The sequence below is a fragment of the Phocoena sinus genome, chromosome 2, assembly GCF_008692025.1.
Source record: "Phocoena sinus isolate mPhoSin1 chromosome 2, mPhoSin1.pri, whole genome shotgun sequence".
Taxonomy (NCBI): domain Eukaryota; kingdom Metazoa; phylum Chordata; class Mammalia; order Artiodactyla; family Phocoenidae; genus Phocoena; species Phocoena sinus.
In genome coordinates, this window is record NC_045764.1 from 4610127 (window position 1) to 4633186 (window position 23060).

A 23060-nucleotide genomic window follows, 5' to 3' on the forward strand; every position below is an offset into this window, starting at 1 on the left:
GAGAAAGAGAAGGAAAGAGATGCTAGAAGCAGCAATGTGCCATAGTAAACGCTGATAAAGTACTCCCAGAGCTCAGACTCTCTCTCAAGATTTTCAACTCAGCCTATTGAAGAATACTTTTAGCAGCTAACCTCTCATCTCACTGCTTACTGGAAATGGATTAAAGAACCAGGTCAGGTCAACGTTCTTAATGCAACTGATACATGCATAGATGCCCACATTTCTCATGCTTTTCCACCACTTTAATAAATGATTTGGAAACCAGTGCTCTAAAACCTTGCTCCATCTCACAAGAGAAGACAGGGTAATGAGTCACATTTTGTCAATGATTCTTCTTTGTGACCTCTGACATGTTGAAACCTGGACCTGGACCACACTTTCCCTTCCCGAAAGATGGGAATCACATCACCTGCTCCATAAAGGCTTTGTCAAAAATTTTTGTTAGTTGCTTGAACACAAAGAAAAAACTGTTAGTGATAAGGATAAAGATGTTTTTTAAATGTGTTGATAGTATGACCAAAATTCCAGTATAACTGAACTAACATAAGGCACCAGTACTAGAAAGAAACTTTCGGAAACAATAATGTATTTTACAGCTAACGGTTATTATTTAATATATGAGCTGGTAAATCATAGTAATACAGTTATTTATCAATAGAACACAAGACCTACTTTAATAAATCAACTCTTTGTCTTTAAATGGTTACTATAGTTATATATTTGAATTCACACTTCTATACCTTTTGTGTAAACTATCCTCACTTCAAATGTAGATGTATTTTAATAGGTGCTTTACTTGTTAAGTACTCAGTTGAAGGCTGATTGAACAACTTATACAATAACAACTTCTAATGTTCCACAAGGTTTCTAATTTTCATTTGAAGAAACTCTCATATTATTTCAGAAGGTGGTTTAATTTTGCGCCTACTTCTCAGGAATTGGTTTAATCAGGAAGGACATTTCTTTTCCTTTCTCATTAATATTCCAATTTTATTCCTCACTTTCACAGAATCTAGACCCCTCAATTTTCTCACTGAACTCTCAGAACGCAAGTGGTTAAATATTACAATAATCATCACTTAAAACTGCGTAATAAATAAAATGATCTGCCTACAATAATTAAGCAGCAAAGAATAAACTCTAATCCCCCAACAAGTGATTATTATTGTCTAATGATCTGACTAAGCCAACTGGCATTCTCCAATTTAGTGTGACTGAGTCAGTAAGCAGACATATCCAATTCTCACTCATAAATAGCACCTCTTATATTCCCTTGCAGCAGTGTTTACTTACCATATTCCAGAGGAAAGCAGAGCTGACAGCCCTGTAAACAACATGCATTGAAGGAGTCCATTGAAAGTCAAATTTCATAGTAAAATCTAATCAGTTTAAACTGACGTATGTGCTCTAAAAATTCCCTCTCATGTTTTAGCATATTCCGAATATTATCTACCTATTTCAAAGTTTTCAATACCATAAGTCGGTAACATGGAAAATGTGGAGAGTTTAATTTTCTAAGCCAAATGCAAAAAGCGTTCGATGGCTTTAAAAAAAGAAGTCTGACCATATGAAGAAAAACCACACCAGTATTTTCCATAGCAGAACTGGTAAATGAAAATGTGACCCGTCCTTTCCCACACCTACGGGAGACATCACTAATCCTTACTTGCACACTTTCCTAATAGATCAAGATTAGTACAGGATGGGGTCTGGGTTGGGAGTGGAGAATCACACTCAGTAGAGCGCCTTAGGCAGCCACTAACAATGGTTGGTGCTGGTGAATGAGATGAAGACGTTTTGTCATCATCGGTCTTTTTGTTTTCTCCGAATAATTTCTGTATATGTGAAACATCTTTATCATCTAGTCTCCTTTTATGTTCTGTTACCTCTACGTTACAACAATATAGAAATAATTAGCTCAGAGTATTTTCTGTCCTCCAAAAAATGGGAAAGCCGTTGAAGGCTTGATCATCCCCTGTGTTTTTCTACAACTAAACTACAAACTGTCAACAAAACTGCTCATGAATGATTATGCTAGTATGGAATATTACAATCTGTGGCTGGTACTATTTTTAATCCAACTCTAGTCGATTAAAAATAGGAGAAAATGGCTTCAACGTAGACCTTCAGATCATTATAACGATGACAGAAATACTGCAAATATCTCATGGCTCAAGATAATGAGAAATTCTCCAGCCTGAAACAACTGAAATTTCTTAAATTCATAGTGTGTGTGAAGATTTAAATAAATATGTACAAAATCTCTGAATATACTATGTAGCATTATATATTATACATATATCATAAATATAAAATCAAATTTTTGAATATAATACCTAGCAAATCAAGGATGCTCTGCGAATATATACTTTAACAGAGTCCTCTATTGACCTGTGTGATTATCCTTCCAGACAAGACAAGTCCTTATCCCAGAAAGCTGGAATAACCTTATGGTGTTAGAGTATTCAAATCTAGTTGGCAGGTTTCAGAGCAAGGTGAGAAATAAACTGTACTTGATGAAATCTCCCAGTTCCTCTCTTTGAGATCTACATGTGAGCTGATGAAGGTCTCCATGGTACCTAGCTAAATTAAATGCAATTGAATGCAACCAGCTTAACGCCACCAAGTTAATCAGATGAGCTTAACCCTACCTGGTAACCAGTTCAAGTATCGGAACGGACTGCCCCCACTCCACTGCCATCCACTGTTGAAACTCAGACTGTTCAGTCCAATCCAGAGTCCGGAAGTCAAGGAACTGGTTAACCCTTTATGACAAAAGCAAAACAAAAACAAAACTGACATTCGGAAAAGATGGTGAAATCAAACTCAGAATTAGGTACTTGAACCAAAATGTACTAGAGAGAAGTAACGAAGATCATGCCAAGCATGTCTCCTTTGATCCTCTCATCAGCGGGAAGCAAGTACAACCATTACCTCCACGGGCATGTAAAGAAACAGAGGTGAGAACACAGATAAGCCAGCAACGGTCTCGCTGAGGGTCTAACCCAGATGTGACCAGGCTTCAGCCCCCAGCATCTTGATGACTTCTATAGGATCATGTGAATGTGCTGCTAATTTGGAGAAGACTCTCTTTGACTATCGTCAAACAAAAACATGTTTACTTCATTTTAGAGTAAAACTAAGATTTCTTTTGTACCGAAGTCACCGTTGTCTATCGTGAAAAAGTTTACCACACACTTCAATCTATTTCACTCTCGTAAGTTACTACCCGACCTCATATTTTAGAACTTACGCTCAGAATTTTACTCGATGACATTTTAAAACATCCATTTTTTTCCTCATTAAGATGAGGATTAAAAACTAAACACTAAGTGCTTGTGCTACTATGAATAACACTTAGGCAGCTGATACATCATAATTACCATGTTTCAAAGTCTGTGCTAGGCCTGAGATACAATAAAAAAACAAAACAGAAGCAACATGGACCTCAGTCTGCCCAGGTTAAACAACTCTAATGTGTTATTACCTGTAACTTTTTTTTTTTTTTTTTTTTTTTTTTTTTTTTTTGCAGTACGTGGGCCTCTCACTGTTGTGGCCTCTCCCGTTGCGGAGCACAGGCTCCGGACGCGCAGGCTCAGCGGCCATGGCTCACGGGCCCAGCCGCTCCGCGGCACGTGGGATCTTCCCGGACCGGGGCACGAACCCGCGTCCCCTGCATCGGCAGGCGGACTCTCCACCACTGCGCCACCAGGGAAGCCCTACCTGTAACTTTTTTAAAAAAATGGATTTGCTGTTCTCTCTATATTCTTTTTAGTTGATTTAAAAGAATTAATGGAAAGGAAAACTATCCTTTGTCTTAAATAAAATACCAACCTGAAGTGTCTATAAACATAAAGGGTAATCATAAATGGACCACTTTATATTTACTGTTCTCTAGAGGATATATCCCCCAGTCAAATTTTTCAATGGTGAGAAGAACCACTTACTGTATTTGGGGCACTGTTTCGCTTGTTTTCAATCCTCACAAACTCTTATTAGGTACTGCCATCTCCATTGTACAGATTAGGAATTTGACACCCAAAGAGTTTAGATGTCATGTGCAGAGTTGAAATTTAAACCTAGGTTCTTTTTGGGATTTAATTCCCTGACCAGGGACCAAATCCACGCCCCTGCATTGGAAGCACGGACTCTTAACCACTGGACCGCCAGGGAAGTCCCTAAACCTGGGTTCTTATGACATCAAATCCCAGACCCTTTAGTTCTGATGCAACCAACTAAGCTATCCAAATTCAGCGACATTTTCCCCAATTTTTCATTAGCTGATATATACACACATTCATGTCACAAAATCAAATGAAAGGGGATTACAGTGACTCGATGCCCCAGAATCATACCTCACATTTTTTGCTCCCCAATCCCATAAAAGCACAGATCACGTTCTTGGAGAAACGTGACCGGAATGCTGTCAGCTTATTCAGCATCTGGCAGAAAGGCACTGAGGAAGGGAGAAGCCGCTTGAGGATACTGACTAGGTTGATATTGATTAGGTAGGTTGATGCTTAATGAACTGAACTGAATCCAATACTGGAGTTATTTACTGAAAAGTAAACCCTATTGCGTAATTTCTTTAAAGTAATAAAAATGGGATGAAAGTAACTACTAGCATGTAAAAAGTCAGTGAAAATTAATTCAGATTCACTTATCTTTATCAAGTGTTGTAGAAAAAAAAAAGTCTGAGTTAGTACAGCTCTTGCCCTTAGGTACTTTATACACTTTGAGAGGTATCTCGTCCAGGGCCTTCATTTTACAGATGAAGAAACTGAGGACAGAGAGGTTAAGAAACTTGTGGAGAGTGAAACAGAGGATGAGTAAATTAGGACTTGCACCCAGGGTTCACTTTGGTGTTTCCAGTGAATTCAACCCTTGCTTAAATTAAATTTGCCTGTGAGTTACTATTACTGATATAATACATTTTCCAGATAAGTTTAGATGTTAGAGCACCTTTAAATAAAGAACCATGAACTAAAAAGATATTTCTGATAAATGTCATCCCTCCCCAAACAATAGTTCATGGCAGAACTCACTCTGGTTTACCTGTGAAGACTCAGCATTTGGTTCTCCAAAGTTGGAATTTAACCAAAAAATAAAATACTTATTACAAGCTATGTCAAGGAAATGACATTATCAAAAGGGAAAATCTTAATATTTCTCTAGTCTTAAATCTCTGCAATGAGCACCATCGACTACGACTGCATTCATTACAAAGAAAATACTGATAATGAAGTGATAGAAATTCATTCATAGTAAATCAATTTTATAGTTATTCATCTCATTGATGGTTTCCCTTTAGTTCGTTAATTATTTTACATAGTTATTAAAACTCTTTTGAGTACTAAACTATTACTTATGTCTCTTTAGGGTAAATTAAAGAAACCAACAAAAACGGCCATCTCACCTCATTCATGTAAATAGATAACTTATAAGGTGTCAGGAGGAGATGCCTGTCTACTAGTCTGTGCCTTAGAAATGTCATTCTAGGATCAGTGTCATGTTGATACTATATTTTATGTTAATAATTATTTTATTAAATACCACTGAACATTGATTTTTTCATAAATTATTTTTCTTATTGACATATAGTTGACATACAATATTACATTAGTTTCAGGTATACTACATAGCGATCTGACATTGCATACATTATGAAATGGTCACCGCAATAAGTCTAGTAACCATCTGTGCCCATACAAAGTTATTACAATATAATTGACCATATTCCTTATGCTGTGTATTACATCCCCATGACGTTGTTATATAACTGGAAGGTTGTACCTCTTAATCCTCTAACTATTTCACCTACTCCCCACCTGCCCTCCCTTATGGCAGCCACCCATTTGTTCTCTGTATCTATGCATCTGTTTTCATTTTGTTTTGTTTTCTAGATTCCATACATAAGTGAGATCAAGAGGTATTCATCTGTCTCTGACTTACTTCACTTAGCATAATACCTTCTAGACTCACCCATGTTGTCACAAATGGCAAAATTTCATTTTTTATGGTTGGGTAATATTCCACTGTATGTATGTATATATACCACATCTTCCTTATCCATTTGTCTATCAATGGACACTTAACGTTGTATCCATATCTTGGCTATTGTAAATAACGCTGCAGTGAACACTGGAATGCATATGTCTTTTTGAATTCGTGTTTTTGGGCTTTTTTCCAGGTAAATAATCAGAAGTAAAATCGCTGGACGCCATGGTAGTTCTATTTTTAGTTTTTTGAGGCCCGTCCATACGGTTCCCCACAGTGGCTGCACCAGTTCACATCCCCACTGACAGCACATGAGGGTTCCCTTTTCTCCACATCTTTGCCAACACTTGCCTTTTGTTGTCTTTTTGATAATAGCCAATCTAACTGGTGTGAAGTGGTATCTCACAGTGGCTGTGATTTGCATTTCCCTGATGATTAATGATGTTGAGCATCTTTTCACGTGTATGTTTTCTTTGAGAAAATGTCTCTTCAAGTTGTTTTGGTTTTTCTCGGGCTTTGGGGGTCTATTTTTGATGTTGGGTTGTATGAGTTCCTTGTATATGTTGGATATAGCTATTCCCCAAAATATTCTGGTATGTTTTAAAACTTATAATAAAATACGCATATCTAAATTTTCAAAGCTATAACTTTTTGAACAGAACTGTAGGAATAAATAAATTAGATTTTGCCTGAGACTGCTTAATTAAATTACTATGTTTGGCATGATGAGAAAAGATGATCACTCTTTAAGGAAATTATCCTTGAGACTCTCCTTATCTACTCTAGGTACTCCTAGGCTTGTTTTGAAGAATTAAATTAAGTAATTACTTCTTAAACCAGGGCCTAATACACAGTATATGCTCAATAAATGTAAGCTATCGCTATTATTAATATTATTATTATCATTATTACTCCATGTTGAATTCGGGTTGGCAAAAAGTGTGATTTACAAATTTCAAGCTTTGTGTTAAATATATCACTTAAAGCTGATGAGTGTCATCCACAATTTTTTCTCTAAAGTGTTTTTAATTTTCTAAAGAAGATGACCAAATTTACATTTCTTTTTTTTTTTTTTTTTTTTTTTTTTTGCGGTATGTGGGCCTCTCACTGTTGCAGCCTCTCCCATTGTGGAGCGCAGGCTCCGGACGTGCAGGCTCAACGGCCATGGCTCACGGGCCCAGCCGCTCCGTGGCATGTGGGATCCTCCCGGACCGGGGCACGAACCCGCGTCCCCTGCATCGGCAGGCGGACTCTCAACCACTGCGCCACCAGGGAAGCCCCCCAATTTTTTTTAGTATTATTACACAAAGCATCAATTCCACATGCTAAACTTTTTAATGTTTAATTTTCCTGCATGTATCGTCTGAAACAGTTTATACCTACTTTTGAACTTAGTTGTAATAGAAGACGTATTACTGTCCAATAGTACACTGTACTGTTCTTTCCTATACTGTGGTCCAACTTGTTCTCCACCCAGCACCATACGGAAACTGGCAAAAACAATCAAAGTAACCAGCCAATTTCACTTCCTATATCTTATTTCAGTTCTATAAATCCTAGTCCTATGCAGACATAGTTATAAATCTGATTCAGGAACTGAGGATTCAATAGGGTGTCCCAACATTTTTGAGGGTAGAAGAGATGATGAAATGACTCTGGGTGATATAAGAATTGGCCGCTGGGCAGAAGCCGTTAACCCAGCAGATAATGTGAAATCAGATTGCCAGTTTAGAATAAACTTACTGGAGCAAGGAGCTGCTGACATCTAAATTAAAGGTTCCCTTTAGTGCTTTGGGGGCCACCAGATCCTTGCTTATTTTTAAGTGAGACCCTGTCAGAGCGTAATGGAAAGACAGTGTTGAATTCCAATTCAGTTATTTTCTGAACGGGCGGCATTACGCAAAATTCCTACCTTCTCCCTCCTAATCTGTTATCTATAAAGTGGGGACAATATTACTCATTTACAAGGTTGGTGTCGGCTTTAGAAATAAAGCTCAGTGTCTGACACACAACAGCTGTTTAATAAATAACAGCTAATTTGATCTCAGAGTCATAAGAGGCTTATACCTTTTAGAAAAATGAAATTTACTACTCAAAATTCTCACATAAAAGAAATCATATTTTAAAAGCGTAACTATGTGTGGTTTTTAAAAAATGTTGGCGCCCTATTTTCCAGAATGGAGTAGATGTCAATCCCTCACTCACCCCAGGATTTTCTAGTCTTCCCCAACATATGCTGATAAATCCCAAATGTCATGAATATCTTCCCTCTAGAAAACAAAAGTCTGGTTTATTTTTTAAATTCCCCATCAGACTTTTTTTGTCCCCTAATGCATGGCATTTTTGACTTAAAGAAAAGCAGGAAATACTACAAATCTCATTCGAGAAGTCATTCCTACCCGGATTTCAGTTAAAATTTGCTGACTGAAATTCCGGAGGCTTGGATAAGATTCAAATAAGTATCTGAGATGAACTCAGCCTCCCAATCTCTTAGGGCTTGTTTGCGCTCCTGGGGACACAGTAATAGTCCTTGCTGATTAGAGAAGCATTTCCTGCAGCCAGAAGGCTGACAGCGGGGCCAGGAATGAGGAAGTGAGTGGCCCAGAGATGCTGTCCTGCTCATAGAGCCTCTTTCCCCTAGCAACTGGGGAAGAGTTCAAAAGTAACCTGTGCTCTGTCCCTTGGCTTCCAAAAAGCCAGAAAACAAGCAAAACTCAGAAGAGTCAAGATAACACAACCCGCAAACGGATTCCTTAAAAAAAAAAAAGCCAAGTGAAACCATTTCAACTCTGAGGTTTCTCTAACCCGTGCAAGCCAGCACAAATCACACCGGGAATTCTCTCTCTTCCTTAATCACCTACATAAATTTTGTCTTATCTCTGTCTCTGTTTTCCTCTTTTTCTCCTTATTTTCACACATGGTTGCAAATATTGGTCCCTCTGTACTTTGCCCCAATACTGCATACAAAGACCCCAAGGACCAACACAAAACAGAATCACTGAGCAGACAGAGGCGTAATCCCATCTCTGAGCTCACGAATGCCCATAGTGAGGTCGCATTGCTTTTCTATTGTCAATCTCTTTAATGATGGCCGAAAGAAAATGGTGGCTTGCAGCCTATACTGAAAGCAGAAAAATTTTAAATGTTATACTTGGTACAAGAAAGATTTCATTACAGTGGAGCTAGTACTCATGATTTAGTCCTCGGAAATGGACTAGAAAAGTCTTTCTTACCCAAGAATGCTTTATGTATTTCACAAGGTGGTGCTAAAAAAAATTCATGGTACATTTTTTTCTGCCCCAAATAGAATGCAATCAACATCTTCAAATTCAATTAAAAAATAATAACTTATAGGAGAAGTGTGTTCGAATTGATGGAGAGGATCACCCGCAAAGAGCTGGAGAAAGGGAATCCTAGGTGATGAGACAAGGCTGGGGACAGCTCTGTCCCTTGTAACAGTTCACACACACTCTCCCACTGCAGCGCAGCAGCCTCAGGTAATCGCCCCCAAGGTCCCCCAGCTTCACAGAGCCGGGGCCCAGGGGGCCAGGCTCCTGAGTCTGTGCTCCTTACTCCTGAGCTCTGCTGCCTGCTATCCAGGCGGATGCAATCTGTAGGCTTTGCTGATACAGCAGGTACCGTACCCAGTGCTTTGCCAAGTGGGGTCCCCATCCACTTGTCCTAGAATCACCTGGAAATTTGATAACATGCAGATTCCAGGACCCCACATCATACCTACTGATCTACAGTCTCTGGGGTTTGCACCCAGGCAGCTTCACTTTAACAAAGTACCCTGGTGACTGATAAGCAGCTTCACACTTAAGAACCACTGTCTTCTCGCCATAAACTGACCACTGGTCCAAACGTGAGGCTGAATTTCTAAATAATGTTTTTTCTTGTGCTGCATCCTCACTTGTCAGTCAGCAAACATCCCTTGAGACTGTCTTCCCGGAAGGTTCTGTGTGAATCTCTTTAGGGGTTGGGAGGACATACATATTCACAAGACATTCCTCACTTTCAGCCATCTGCCTCTCAAATCCATTCTCTACACAGCCTTCAATTTGCTTATAATTTGTATTTATTTGCTTGTTTTCTTGTCTATGTGTTTTCCCCATTGGACTTTAAGCTCCACGTGGACAGGACTTGGCAGGCTTTGGTCACTGCTGTGTCCCCAGGAGCTAGCATAATGCCTCACACAGAGAAATCACCCATCTTGTAGAATGAATGAATGAATAAAAAACGAATGTATTTACAGTCTTGTAGGGGAAGTGGGACATATGCAAGTAACCACTGTAAAAGTGGTAAACAAATAAGAGAAAGGCAGATGGAAATAGAGAAGACTGCATTTCCACTGTATAAAATGTGGGGAATTCCAGGTACAAGAAAGGCCATGGGGACAGATGTGGAGGTGAGAAAGTATGAGACATAGACGAGGAAACCAAAAGTTTTCTCTTGTCAAGACTGCAAAATGCACAAGGGGAACAGCAGTCAGTGGACAGGTGACAGCCCCTGAATGTCAGGCAAAGGTGTGTTGTTAATTATTTGATAGGAAATGAGAAGCCACTAAGAGTTTTTGAACATGGTGGTCACTGGATCCGAGATACTTTCAGCTAGTAAGCAGGGTCAGGGTGAACGGGAGGGAGGGGATTAGAGCAGGGAGTCGGGGATGCTCTATCTCCCACACTCGTTTCTGGTCCTGACCTCTCCGCTCCTCAAGTGTGGATTGCAGAAGCTAAAACAGACCCTCTCATCTCAAGCAAACGTTAGCCCTTTTCATCTTCACAACCTCATAAGAACAAATGCTAAAAAAACAAACATTGTAGAAAGAGTATCAATAAGACCTGAGAACCATTAGAGTCTGGGAATTTGAAAGACAAGAGGCAAAAGGACGGCTCTTCACTTGTCCCTGTTTGTGGTGGCAGCTCTTCAGTTTATCATGTTAAATTCTCCCACGCTAATGGAAAACCAATGACTTCAAGCTAGACCTAGAATATTTGACCAGTATGGCACCCGTGTCTTGTGTCCAAGAACGGCATCGCTAACTGATTGTAGCATCTTCTACTCTGAGCCCAAATAAATCCTCCAAATCATTCTCAGCACAAGTTCTAGACACTGACACAACGGATAGAAGAAAGTTGGCTCATGAGTTGAAACCTATCCGCCATCCCAGGTGTCTTTTTCAGGGTGCACATTTGTCAAACCCTCTGCACCATCTGCTTAGGACTGACTCTATCATGATGTCTAGAATTATTCGTGTTGTACGCTTTTAAGTTAAACTATACGGAAATAAAGTAATCATGATTTCACAACTTTGTTTTCTTTTCACATCTTTACCTGTCAGGTATGTCTGCTCATGTATCTCTGTGATGCTCAAGAGTTCGGCATTCTGTTGCTGGCAGCTCTTCCTCGCCTGGTGCCAAGTTAAAGCCGATTTGGAATTTATCTGGTAGGAAATGCTGGTCAACGGATCTTTATTCCACAAGCTTTCACTGCCCTCGACTGTAAAAGAAGTCAAAAGGAATTGACTACACTACGCATGGAAAGAATTTTCAGTGAACAATATCTTTTAAACAATCTTGGTAGCATTATTGCCTAAAGCATTATCTTTTCCTTTTTTTCTTTCTTTTAATCAGTTTTAAAGTGACTATGAGATTTTCTTTACTCCTGAAATGAAGAGGGGGAGTTTTCAAAGATCGACCGCATTCCATCTCCTTCATGTGCCTCCAGAAAGACAGGGACTCACCATCTCTATTTTTCCATTAGGACATTTGAGATCAGATGAGTTGGGAAGTGAGACAAATACACAGACTAAGAATAGAGATGCCAGCCCAACTTCCTTAATCTAGAAAAACAATAATAAAGGGAGAAGAGAAAATAAATATGTCTTCTCTCAGCAATGGATATTTCACCTGTACATTCTAGTTTGGTCTTTTTAGACCAAAGACACAGGCGTTAGAGGGGAAGGTCATAGATTCCACAGACAGACTGACCAGGACCTGCCTCCAGACTCTGTCACTCACTGGTGAGTCGACCTTAGTAAATTGTTAACCACCTCTGGAGTCTCATGTTCTTATCTCTAGCACGTATTAAACATACACGTATGAAACATGGCAATAGCTGATTGTTAGCTTTTCTTCGCTCAGAGTAAGACACTTTTTAATTCAAAATTTTTTTTTAATTTTTTAAAATTTTTCCCTTATTTTTTCCTTTGCTATTTTATGATTCCCAATATACTCTATAAACGTGGCTAAAGTCTATGAAAGGCCAATAGTATAGATGGATAAATATTATTGATTGCATTTTACACATAAGATGTTGGAGAAATGAGTCAACAGATGAAATATTTTTGTGTGCTTCATGATATAAAAACTTCTCTTTTGTCTTTTTAATAATGTAAAATTCTACTTACAAGTCATGTGAAGTCATAATCCTTTCATTTATTTATAAGGAAAAGATTACGTAAACTCTCAAATTTTCTGAGGAGTATTCAACTTGCTAACAAATTGGACAGTTGTCCGTGTGTACAGAGCCTACACCATATATATGCATACAGCCAACATTATACATACACATATAGCCCACACTTTATATATGCATGTAATTGTGATTCTTTGTATCTGACAAGGAAGTGACCTTTTTCATATACTTACCACACACTATGATATGAAATTTGTGGTTCATGAAACACCAAAGAGGAAGAAAAATATATCAACATTTCATTTGGGCAACAGCATAGACATTTCTAAGATGTTTTAACTATAAAATTATTATATATTCACATAAAAATATATTTGAATTAGTAATGTTAAATTTAAATTACCACAGTCTGAGGTCTTACTAGTTTAATGTGCAAATGGATTCTTCGCCCTGTAAGTGAGATCACTCAGATGAGACTGGTTTGAGGTTTACTTGAGGTCGGAGCTATTTTAAATAAATATTTTTAGAAATTTGGAGGTTTTGCTTGTGTGGTAGAAAGTGTGAGATATAAAAGAAGGAGGGGATGATTTTGTCATCCAGAAATGAAGGAAAGGGCCACAAAGGACCAAAGAAAGAAATGCAATTTGATGCTTCTCTTCATTTAAAGAAAGGGTATTTTGCATTTTCAATCAAGGGATTAAGACCTATTTCTCAATGCATGCATAGGTTTTTTGACTCTATATCTCCCCAAATGGTTCAAATTCCCACAGTAAACCAGCACAACTGACTCTGAAAGCTAAAATTGCAAGCTATGGGGAATTGAGAGAAAGGAGTCTTTTCCTTTTCCTGTTCTCCTGATACTTGAAAATAAACGTCTAAATAGAAGGAAAACATTACAATAAACACTACAGAGGGCAATGAAGAGCATGTACTGAGTGTCACTAGGTCAACAGCTGGGACCTCGTCTTCCTGTATTGAATCTGCTAGTTTAAGGCTAACATAAAATAAGATGTTCTTTTGAAAAAAACACACAAAGCAAAGACAATGAAAGAGTCTGGGAAAATGCAAAGCCCTTCAAGAAAGGCATGGACTGTATAAAATGTGCTTTAAAATTGTAATGCATGTTGAAATCAAAAGTGTTTTAAATTTCCAGTTATTTTACCTTTACAATTAACTAGGCCAAATATATAATTTGCTTTGGAAGACATAAATTGGAATCAATGAGACTAAAAGCTTATTCTAGAGCCTACCCAGTTTATCTCTAAAGCACATGTCTAGCCAAGGTGTTGTTTTTTTTTTTTATGATTAGTGGCTGGCCATTTGTCCTCCATTTAATGAGTCATTAAATCATACATGCAGCCAACAACATCCCTGTCAACACCATGTAAGTGCAGGATGTTATAGCTGGACCCGTGAGATCTGTAGCCCCAAGACACTCCATGATAACGGATTTAGAAAATACCATTCCTACAAAGTCCAGAGGAAGATCTTTCTCAATCACTGAAAAACAAGCCTTGCTTTATCTTATGAGGAAAATGTTCAGTTTTGTTTTCAGACAAAAAGCCTTCTAATATAGAGATCAGACATCAGTCAACCTTTCATGGGAATCAAACCTTTAAAAGTTGTTATAAAACAGAAATGCATTTACCTCACCCAAGAACGGGAGAGCGGTTCCACCATGAACACAGGAAGACTGAGTTTTTGTGAGTATTCACCCAGAACTGAGGGACTGGACCCAGAGGGGAATTACAATAAGCTATGGGGCTGAGAAATCAAATTAGTTTTTAGTAAGATGTTTAGGGATTAAAAATCAAAAGAGATAAATAAGCACAATTCTTGGAATTCTGTCTTTAACTTGACAAACTAAGATATGTTTGTAAATTGGACTGTTTTTTACAATAACGCTTGGAATACCGCGATGGTATGTGGATGTGTGATCCTGAAAGTTTAGTGGGGTACGCGGCACTATTGCAACGCAGGTGGTCTCACCGTCAGCCCAGACTGTATCTGAGGCTCTGACCCAGCGCCCGCCCCTTGGCAGGACAGCAGGAAACAGGAGCTCTGATCCACAGAGTCTGAAGTAGCAAGAGGTTGGGGGTAAGAAGTTCAGGGGGAAGGAAAGGAAGGCCGATGCTGGCAGCAGGAGGAGGGTGTGGGTGATGGAGAGAGGGAAGCCAAGAATACTTCCTCCTCTGTCTTCTTCAGCCCCATCCCTGCCTTCCAACACGAATGCCCTCATCCACCCCACCCAAAACCTGCTGCCCTGCTTCTTTATAAATTCTAGAGCATGGAAAGGACACCAAGAATTTTTATGGCCCCCTCACTTCAATACGATGCAATGCCACTTATTCTGCATCATCGCAATAAGACTTACATTTTCATTTTAAAACCCCTCCAAGCATAGACATAACTGACTTCCATTGAAGCTATGTTAAATTAAATAATAGTCTTCTTAAACTTAATTTAAGAAAAGTAGCGTTACTATCATTTTCTCAGTGAGGAACCCCTTTTCATTACATTGACACAAAATTCAGGAGCCGCTCACATCTCTCTCTCTCTCTCTCTCTCTCTCTCTCTCTCTCTCTCTGTCCATCAAAACCAAGGCTGTGGCATTGCTTAAATTCTGTTTTTGATGTATAGTTTAATAAAGGTAAACCATTGGGGGGGGGGGTTGGAAAATGGGATGCCCACCTGTGGCATTAAGTATATATTGCAACATATACAGTATAATTTGCCCTGAAGTCTTAGAAAATAACTGACAGTAACAGTGGAATTTGAGGAGAAGTAGTAGTTAGTGAAAATAAAGGGGTCATTTGAGGCAGCCTAGGGCTGAGAGTCAGAAGATCTGTGCTCTTGTCTTTAGCCAATATGGATCACTCCCTCCATTATAAAATGGGACAATGACTTCTGTAGAGGGTTGTGGTGGGGTATGATGAGAGAGGAAATGAGAAGTCACTTGGAGGAAGAAATGTTCTCGATAAACACGAAGTCTGATCACTAGGTTGCATACTAAACGTGGCAAAATTGTCTTGATGATAAAGTTACTTACATTTCAATGGACAATATCCAAATAGCCTATCCACGTCATAATCTGTTGTGGTTCCACACCAGAGCCATCCGTCCGATCGCCCAGCAGTTGTGCAATCCGCATACCACTTGTTTTCAAACTTGAATGGAAATGCACAGGTTGCCCCATTGGCATTGCCCAGGAGTGTGTACATGGCTAGAAGAGACACGTTGACTTGTACTTAGAATGGATGTGAATCTCCTGAACGATTACTTTCCAATCACAAGGTTACTGCAAGGATTGGTCTTACGCTTCTGATCACAGCTCTTACACTAACACAGGGAATTCCTTTGTATTTCCCTTCTCTTGCAACTCCTGTCTTTTGCTGGATACGTGTGTCCTCGGGAAAAACTCTAGCACCACTTCTATGCTGCTGTCTTTTGCAATAAGATTTTCCTCTTTGCTCTCTTGAGCCAAAAACAGTCAGCTCTACTGACAACAACTTTGACTTCTGCATTTCCTCCAAACAGGGAAAAGGCCATCCTTCCCCTCAGTTGGAATCAGAGAATTACTGAATCTCTAGATTGAAAAATAACCTTATAGCTGTGTAACCCAAACACACAGTCAAAACTTCAATCCCCTCCAACCACTCCTGTCCAGCCAGACTCCGCTTGAGTCCCTCAACAACGGCTACGAGAAAGGGTAGGAACTTTAGCATAAATCTCCAATTCACATCATGGAAAGAAATCACTTAAAACCCTTAGATACTATCTATAATCAGTATTTGTCTTTTTTTAAAAAATGAGTCCAAAGAGATCAAAATGTGAAACTCTAGGTTCACCTAGAAAGGGAAGTTGAAACAAATATAGAATTGTGGACTTCCCTGGTGGCGCAGTGGTTAAGAACCCGCCTGCCAATGCAGGAGACATGGATTCGAGCACTAATCTGGGAAGATCCCACATGCTGCGGAACAACTAAGCCCGTGCACCACAACTACTGAAGCCCGCGCACCTAGAGCCCGTGCTCCGCAACAAGGGAAGCCACCACAATGAGAAGCCTGTGCACCGCAACAGGCAAGAGCAGCCCCTGCTCGACGCAACTAGAGAAAGCCCGCATGCAGCAATGAATACCCAACGCGGCCCAAATAAATACATTAATTTAAAAAAAAATAGAGAGAATCGTTATGGATCACGGTTTGGCGTAAGTCAAAAGGAAGCTCATATCTCCATTGACAACCAAACCACTCAAGTAGCTAAATGCTCCAGTATGTTCAGTCTACCTTTGTAGGGATGCTTCTTTGGGTGATAATAATCCTCTATATTGAAATATTCAGTCTCTTGTGACAAGTTTATACTCAGAATTTTTTCTGGGTAGGAATACTCTTTTCCTAATTAAGTTTCATAGATTCTATGACTTTAAAAAGTTCTTTAAAAAAGACATCTTGAAAGTCATTAAGATAATATAACATTTGTAAAACACATAGCACAGCATCTAACATATGTAAAGAGCACAACAAAAAAAAGCTACTTACCTCCTTTCCTTTTCCTTTGCTCGTACTTATTTTGTCCACCTTAAAAGCTAGGTTTATTCTGGTTCCCTCAAAATGACTCTTTTGCCAATTGCCTAGCTGTTAGTAACTTTAAAATGTGATTCTAGCTTTTGTTGCACTAAGTTACAGGACTAATTTTCCGAATCATAGATTGTATAAAGAACATGCTGGATTTGTAATAATTACACCATTGTTCCTTCATATGAAGAAAACGTGATAAGACCACCTAGGGCTAGTGGTACTGTTCATTCAGCTAGCCAAGGAATTCTCCGTGCTCAGTTTACAGAGGTCAGTCAGAAATGGCTTTTTAAGGACTAACTTGATTTATTAAACGAAGCACTGATGAGGCCAACTTGACTGACAAATCCCGTCACTGCACTCAGTTGACTCTTCCTCTTGAGGGCCACACTTCCAGACAATCCTCAGATCCGTCCAAGTCTACAAAGTCTGAGTCGATCACTCAAAATTAAATCCTTGGCCTCAGACAGTTTTCTTCCCCAAGTTTTCTTCAGAGAGACAAAGACTCTGCACACATCCTCTCTGCATTGTCTTTACTTCTAGTGCATATTCCAATGAACCAATTGCAAGATCACTCTGAAGGGCTAGATCTTCTAGCAGGAATATCTTTTAAGTATTGGGAGAGACGTAGGGAGTATGCAAAGTGTGGTCAATGGACCATCTGCATCCAGCCACACAGTGTTGATAAAAATAATTCAATAGATCCCTAGGCCCTTCCCCCAATATGCTAATTTGGAATCTAGGTTGGGGGGGGGGACCTTGGGATCTGTATTTTAAACAAGCTCTCCAGATGGCTATTAAGCATCTTAAAGTTTGAGAACCGCTATCCTAAATCCTATGCATGCTTTTCTCAAAGCAAACAGAAGACCGGAAAATAGGGGCAGGGGGTGGAGAGAGGACTACAGAACTTCAGCGATATCTTTTAAAATAAAATGAGAACTCTGATCTCTTAACACCAAACTTTCTTGTGTTGGATTCCTCAATTAGAACTATTGCCCCACCTGTGGAATTTGACTCAGTCAAGTTTGGTTCACTCTTGTCCTGCCCTATCATTTTCCGACAAGTTTCTCCTGAAATGCTGTGCTACTTAGGTTGCCTCTTAGGTAATTTCTAAACCTACATTATGTTCAGTAAAAGCCTTGGGATAACTTCTTTCTGAGCCCTCCTTCGCACTCTTCTTCAGTTCCTACTCTCTTCTTCTCTTTATAGAACATAGAAGGAAAATGGAAAGCTGTCAAATCATCACCTTGCAAAGAGCTGAACTCCGATGATCTGCGTACCTGCCGTAAGCTAAGTTCAACCAACCTTTGCAGCCTCAGTAACATAGTAATTTTGCAAACAGCTTAATCTCTTGCCCCAAGAGGCAGGCTCTTTCTCTGACCTTGAGGTCGTTCTAGATCACACTTCACAGAAATCAAGTGTCCAAACCTGGAAAGTGGTTACAACATCATCTGACTCAAGAAGCCTTTGTAAAGGGCTTCAAGTTCTTTTTTTGTTTTTTGTTTTATCTTTTTTCTGTGCAGCCACTAGAGGACGAAATTTGGCCAAGATGAGAGAAGACTAGATACTCTGATTTTATTTAACCTTCAAGAGTTGAAGGAACCAACTACATATACAATTATTTCCTGCCCCACGGGTGCTACCACTTTCTAAAACAGCAGACTAAAGACGCTGAAGGTTAGTTTATAAGCTAATTCCTTAGCTTTTCTAATTTGCTGACTATTACATAATGTCTCTAAATACCCATAAGGTAACAAATAAATTAGAAACATTTAGAAACCAAAATTGTCACGATTTCATTTTACACAGTCTGAAATGGTAAAGAACGTTGTTCCACAGATCATTTGTTCAGAGGTAATGTAAACCAAAGGAAAAGAAACATTTCGTTAAACTCTTATCACGACAATCATACAGTGTAAAATGGAAGACACTGGGTCAAAGATTACAGTGAAAAGTAATTTTTAAAAACGGTAACCCACTATTAAAAAAGAATCTTAGCAAAAGTTACAAGAAATGTCTTCTCATTAATCACAAATGGCTAAAGTATCATTTAGGACTTTGTACCACATTTACTCATTCACAGAACACAGAATAGTTCCAAACACAAAAGTAATCAATTAATACTCTTCTAGTACAGACTAAACAAGAATATGCTTATTTCCTTGAATTCGTTTCCAACTAAGAGGATGAGAAAGACTTGACAGAAAGGAAAAAAAAAAAAATTCCAAGCTTCTTACCTTCATAACCTCTAGAGCATAAATCATCTGTGGTTCCATAAACTTTCCATCTGCTCCATAAACCTGATCCCTTATAAAGCATAATGTTCTTTTCTTGTCTATTGCCATAGTTAAAAAATAAATCTTCTCCCTTGATTCCCAAAAGCGTGTCATTTTTGCACTCCCATCTCTGAAGTTCACTCTTGGAGTCACAGGCATACAGAGTGATGGCAACCCAGTCGGTTTTTGATGGCACCCCTAAGCATAACTTAAAGGCAACACTCATGATCTGCGATTCAGACACCCATCGGAATTTCTGCGCTTCGCTGTCTTGGTTGCAAACTGCAGTTTGAACTGCACTGGGAGTTAATGCTTCCACGCAGCGCCTGTGATCTTCATTGTATATTAAAAATTGCCTAGTGTCTGTTAAAAAAAGAAAGAAAGAAAGAAAGGATGCTTAAGTGGACACATAGGACAAAGACAATATTTTAGGTCAAAAGTTCTCAATGTTTCCATTTCCCGAAAGACCTGTGATCACAGGAAAAGGGTTGAAATTGACTCAGCCTGGGCCAGCTCTGCTCCCTCCGTGGGTCCCTGAAGCTGGAGAGAGACCAGGTTGAGGGGCCTCTTGGGAACATGTGGCTGGAAATCTTCAAGATGTCCTGGTTCAGACAAGGAACCTTATGAAAAGACTTAAATGCCTTAAAAGCACACAAACTGTAGTGGAGTAAACACAAAAGGTAGGTAACGGAGGAAGAAATAATACTCATCTGAGAAAAGCAAATTTGGGGATGAATACAATAATTTATAAAATTAAACACTTGTGTATCCTGGAATGGAATTTTGAAGTCCTACTATCCCCTACCCTTTTTGAGATAGATGAAACCTATACCCAGTGATTCTAACTATAACATTAGTAAGGTTTTTTGTATTTAAAAAACAATTTTGGGCTTCCCTGGTGGCGCAGTGGTCGAGAGTCCGCCTGCCGATGCAGGGGACACGGGTTCGTGCCCCGGTCCGGGAGGATCCCACATGCCGCGGAGCGGCTGGGCCCGTTGGCTACGGCCGCTGGGCCTGCGTGTCCAGAGCCTGTGCTCCGCAACTGGAGGGGCCGCAACAGTGAGGGGCCCGCTTACCGCAAAAAAAAAAATAATAATAATGTCCAGCCAATTTGTGAGCTAAGTGTCTTCTGGGAAGCCCAGAGGTCTGGGCAACGAGAGAAGTTTTTTTGTTTTCTTTCTCATCCAACAATAGGTAACTTGGACACCTAGTGTCTTTCATTTCATTGGCACATTCAACCTAACCTCTGCATAACAAAAAGATACAAAAATGCGTTTGATAGTGTTATAATTTGTGAAGTCTGCAGTAAAGGTTGAATAAATGTAGGTTTTATGTCATTTAAGGTAGTATTTATGACAGTAACTTTATAAATAACAGTTTTTTTATACTTGTAATTTGGGGCTGGTACTTTAAATAAGTATGTATAGATAATTTATGCTTACAATACATAGCTGCTAGCTGGCAAAACTCAACTTCCTCTTGACAAAAAGAAAAAAAAGATCTGGTAAGCATATTTTTGTCCTTTAAATCAAAATTGATTTCATGTTTCATCATGTAAAGTTTTTTTCTTTTTTGTCTATTTTTTTAATAGACAAATGAGAGGAACTGACTCTTTTTGCAGCACAAATATAAATTAAACACTTTTTGTGAAGTTTAACTAAATTCTTTCTACTTAAGAGGTTCTTTCAAAATGAGCTGGGACAGTATCACAGATGTTTGAGTGTCTGGCTGAGTGAGCTTGGTATGTTTTTTACACTTGATTTCAACTTCAATTTATTTTTTTAATTGATTTTATGGAAGTATAAATTGATTTACAATGTCGTGCTACCTTCTGCTGTACAGCAAAGTGACTCCGTTATACATATATATATATACATTCTTTTTCATATTCTTCTCCATTATGGTTTATCCCAGGATATTGAATATAGTTCCCTGTGCTATCCAGTAGGACCTTGCTGTTTATCCACCCTATATACAATAGTTTGCATCTGCTAATCGCGATTTCAATCAGGTCATCCCAGTGAAATTATCAAAGTAATCACAGTGCCACTAAGAGAGGCCTTTGCTTCCACAAGCCAAATTCTATCTACTCTCCTCAGCACCCCGTGGGGTTGGCTCCACTTACACTCGGAGATCAGTCTTGGACTATCAACTTCAAGGTCATAATGGATCTTTGCCTGAAAAGATTATGTTCTCTGGCTGCATCTGCTCTTGTCCACACTTGTTAGAGACCTCTTGCCTCTGTCTTGCCTGGGTTCCTAATTCAGTGCTACTTTGAACCTCTGCCTAGATTCGTTGGCTGGGTTCCTCATGTCTGCTGGCATCTTCGGGATTGACGCCTGTCAACAGAACACGCGGTGCCGACCAAGCTCCTCCCATCTAACTGAAGGCCTTCCCAAGCTTGATCTTTGTGAGGCAAAATGAGTAACTCTGTGGGTTGGTAATAAAATTAAAATGTTAATAATATTTTGTTTTGTTCACAGTAAAACCCAGGAAATAAGAAGGTAAAATGTTCTTTAGAAACAGTTATAGGATAGATTACCATACACAAATGTAAATCTGCTAATCTAAAAAGGTACTGAACTCTGACAATGTTACCACAGATATCTGTAGACTCAGCTATATTGCCCTTTACATTTCATTTGTGTTGGCTATTCCACCTGTTATTTTCCTATCTAGACTCACCTTCCACATTTCACAGTTTTTCTCAGTACCATCCCAACAATAAACCTCTCTTCCACCTCCTACTTCAGCCATTTGATTTTACTGCTGAGTGGCCAACACTTAGTAACTGTCTAAGTTCAGTCAACCAACCAGTTGACAACCAACCATTTAAGGTAAGGTGCTTGGAAGTCATATTGCATGAATAGTGTTCCTCTTTCAGAATTTTTATACTTACCTGACTTTTATTTCATGTACTTAATTTTTGTCTGTAGTTCCATCTTAATTTCACTCTAAATATGATGGTATTTAATGAGCAAACATCCAATATTCTCTTTTTCATTAATGGCACCATCATCCACCCAGATCCATAAGCCAAAAACCTAGGAGTCGTCTAGATTTCCAGCTTTCCTTCACTTTCTAGGACAACAGTAGAATCTGTTGGCTCTACCCCAACACATACCATGATGGTTCCTTTTATGTGTCAAATTGGCTAAGACATGGAATGCAAATATTTGGTCAAATACCAGTCTGGATATTGCTGTGAAGGTTGTTTTGGGAGGTTTTTTGTTTTGTGTTCTTGTTCTAGATAAGGTTAACATTTAAAGCAGTAGACTTTTAGTAAAGCAGATTACAGTCCATACTGTAGGTGGGCCTCATCCAATCAGTTGAAGGCCTTCAGAGAAAACACACTGAGGTCCCCTCCAGAAGAGGAAATTCTATCTCTAGATTGTCTTTGGACCTGAACTGCAGTATCAACTCTTTCTTGAGTTACCAGCCTGCCAGCCTCCACCACTGCCCAAGGCAATTCCTTAAAATAAATCTCTCCAAAAAGATATTGACAGATAGATGACAGATAGATAGACAGATAATAGACAGATAGATGACAGATAGATAATAGGTAGATAAATAGATGATGGGTAGAGAGAGACACACACAGAGATACACACACACACACACACACACTCACACACACACCCTACTGGTTCTGTTTCTCTGGAGAAACTTGACTAATACAAATACCCTAATCCATTCTTTTCTCTTCACCTCCACTGCCACACCCCAGACTAAGCCACCATGTTCTTCCTCTGATCTTCCTCACTTTGAAACTGGAATCATCAGAGATAATGCCTGA

General features: G+C 39.1%; 1 protein-coding gene across 2 annotated transcripts in view; it reads right to left on the reverse strand.

The window, feature by feature from the left end:
• The window catches only part of MRC1 (mannose receptor C-type 1), a 97056-nt gene that overhangs the window by 63808 nt on the left and 10188 nt on the right, over positions 1-23060 (reverse strand). For both annotated transcript variants that reach the window (XM_032624584.1, XM_032624583.1), the window contains 4 exons: positions 19226-19627; positions 15464-15637; positions 11332-11496; positions 2652-2765 (listed from right to left, as the gene is read on the reverse strand). In XM_032624584.1, coding sequence (XP_032480475.1) covers positions 2652-2765; positions 11332-11496; positions 15464-15637; positions 19226-19627 — 855 coding nt within the window. The remainder of the gene's footprint in view (positions 1-2651; positions 2766-11331; positions 11497-15463; positions 15638-19225; positions 19628-23060) is intronic.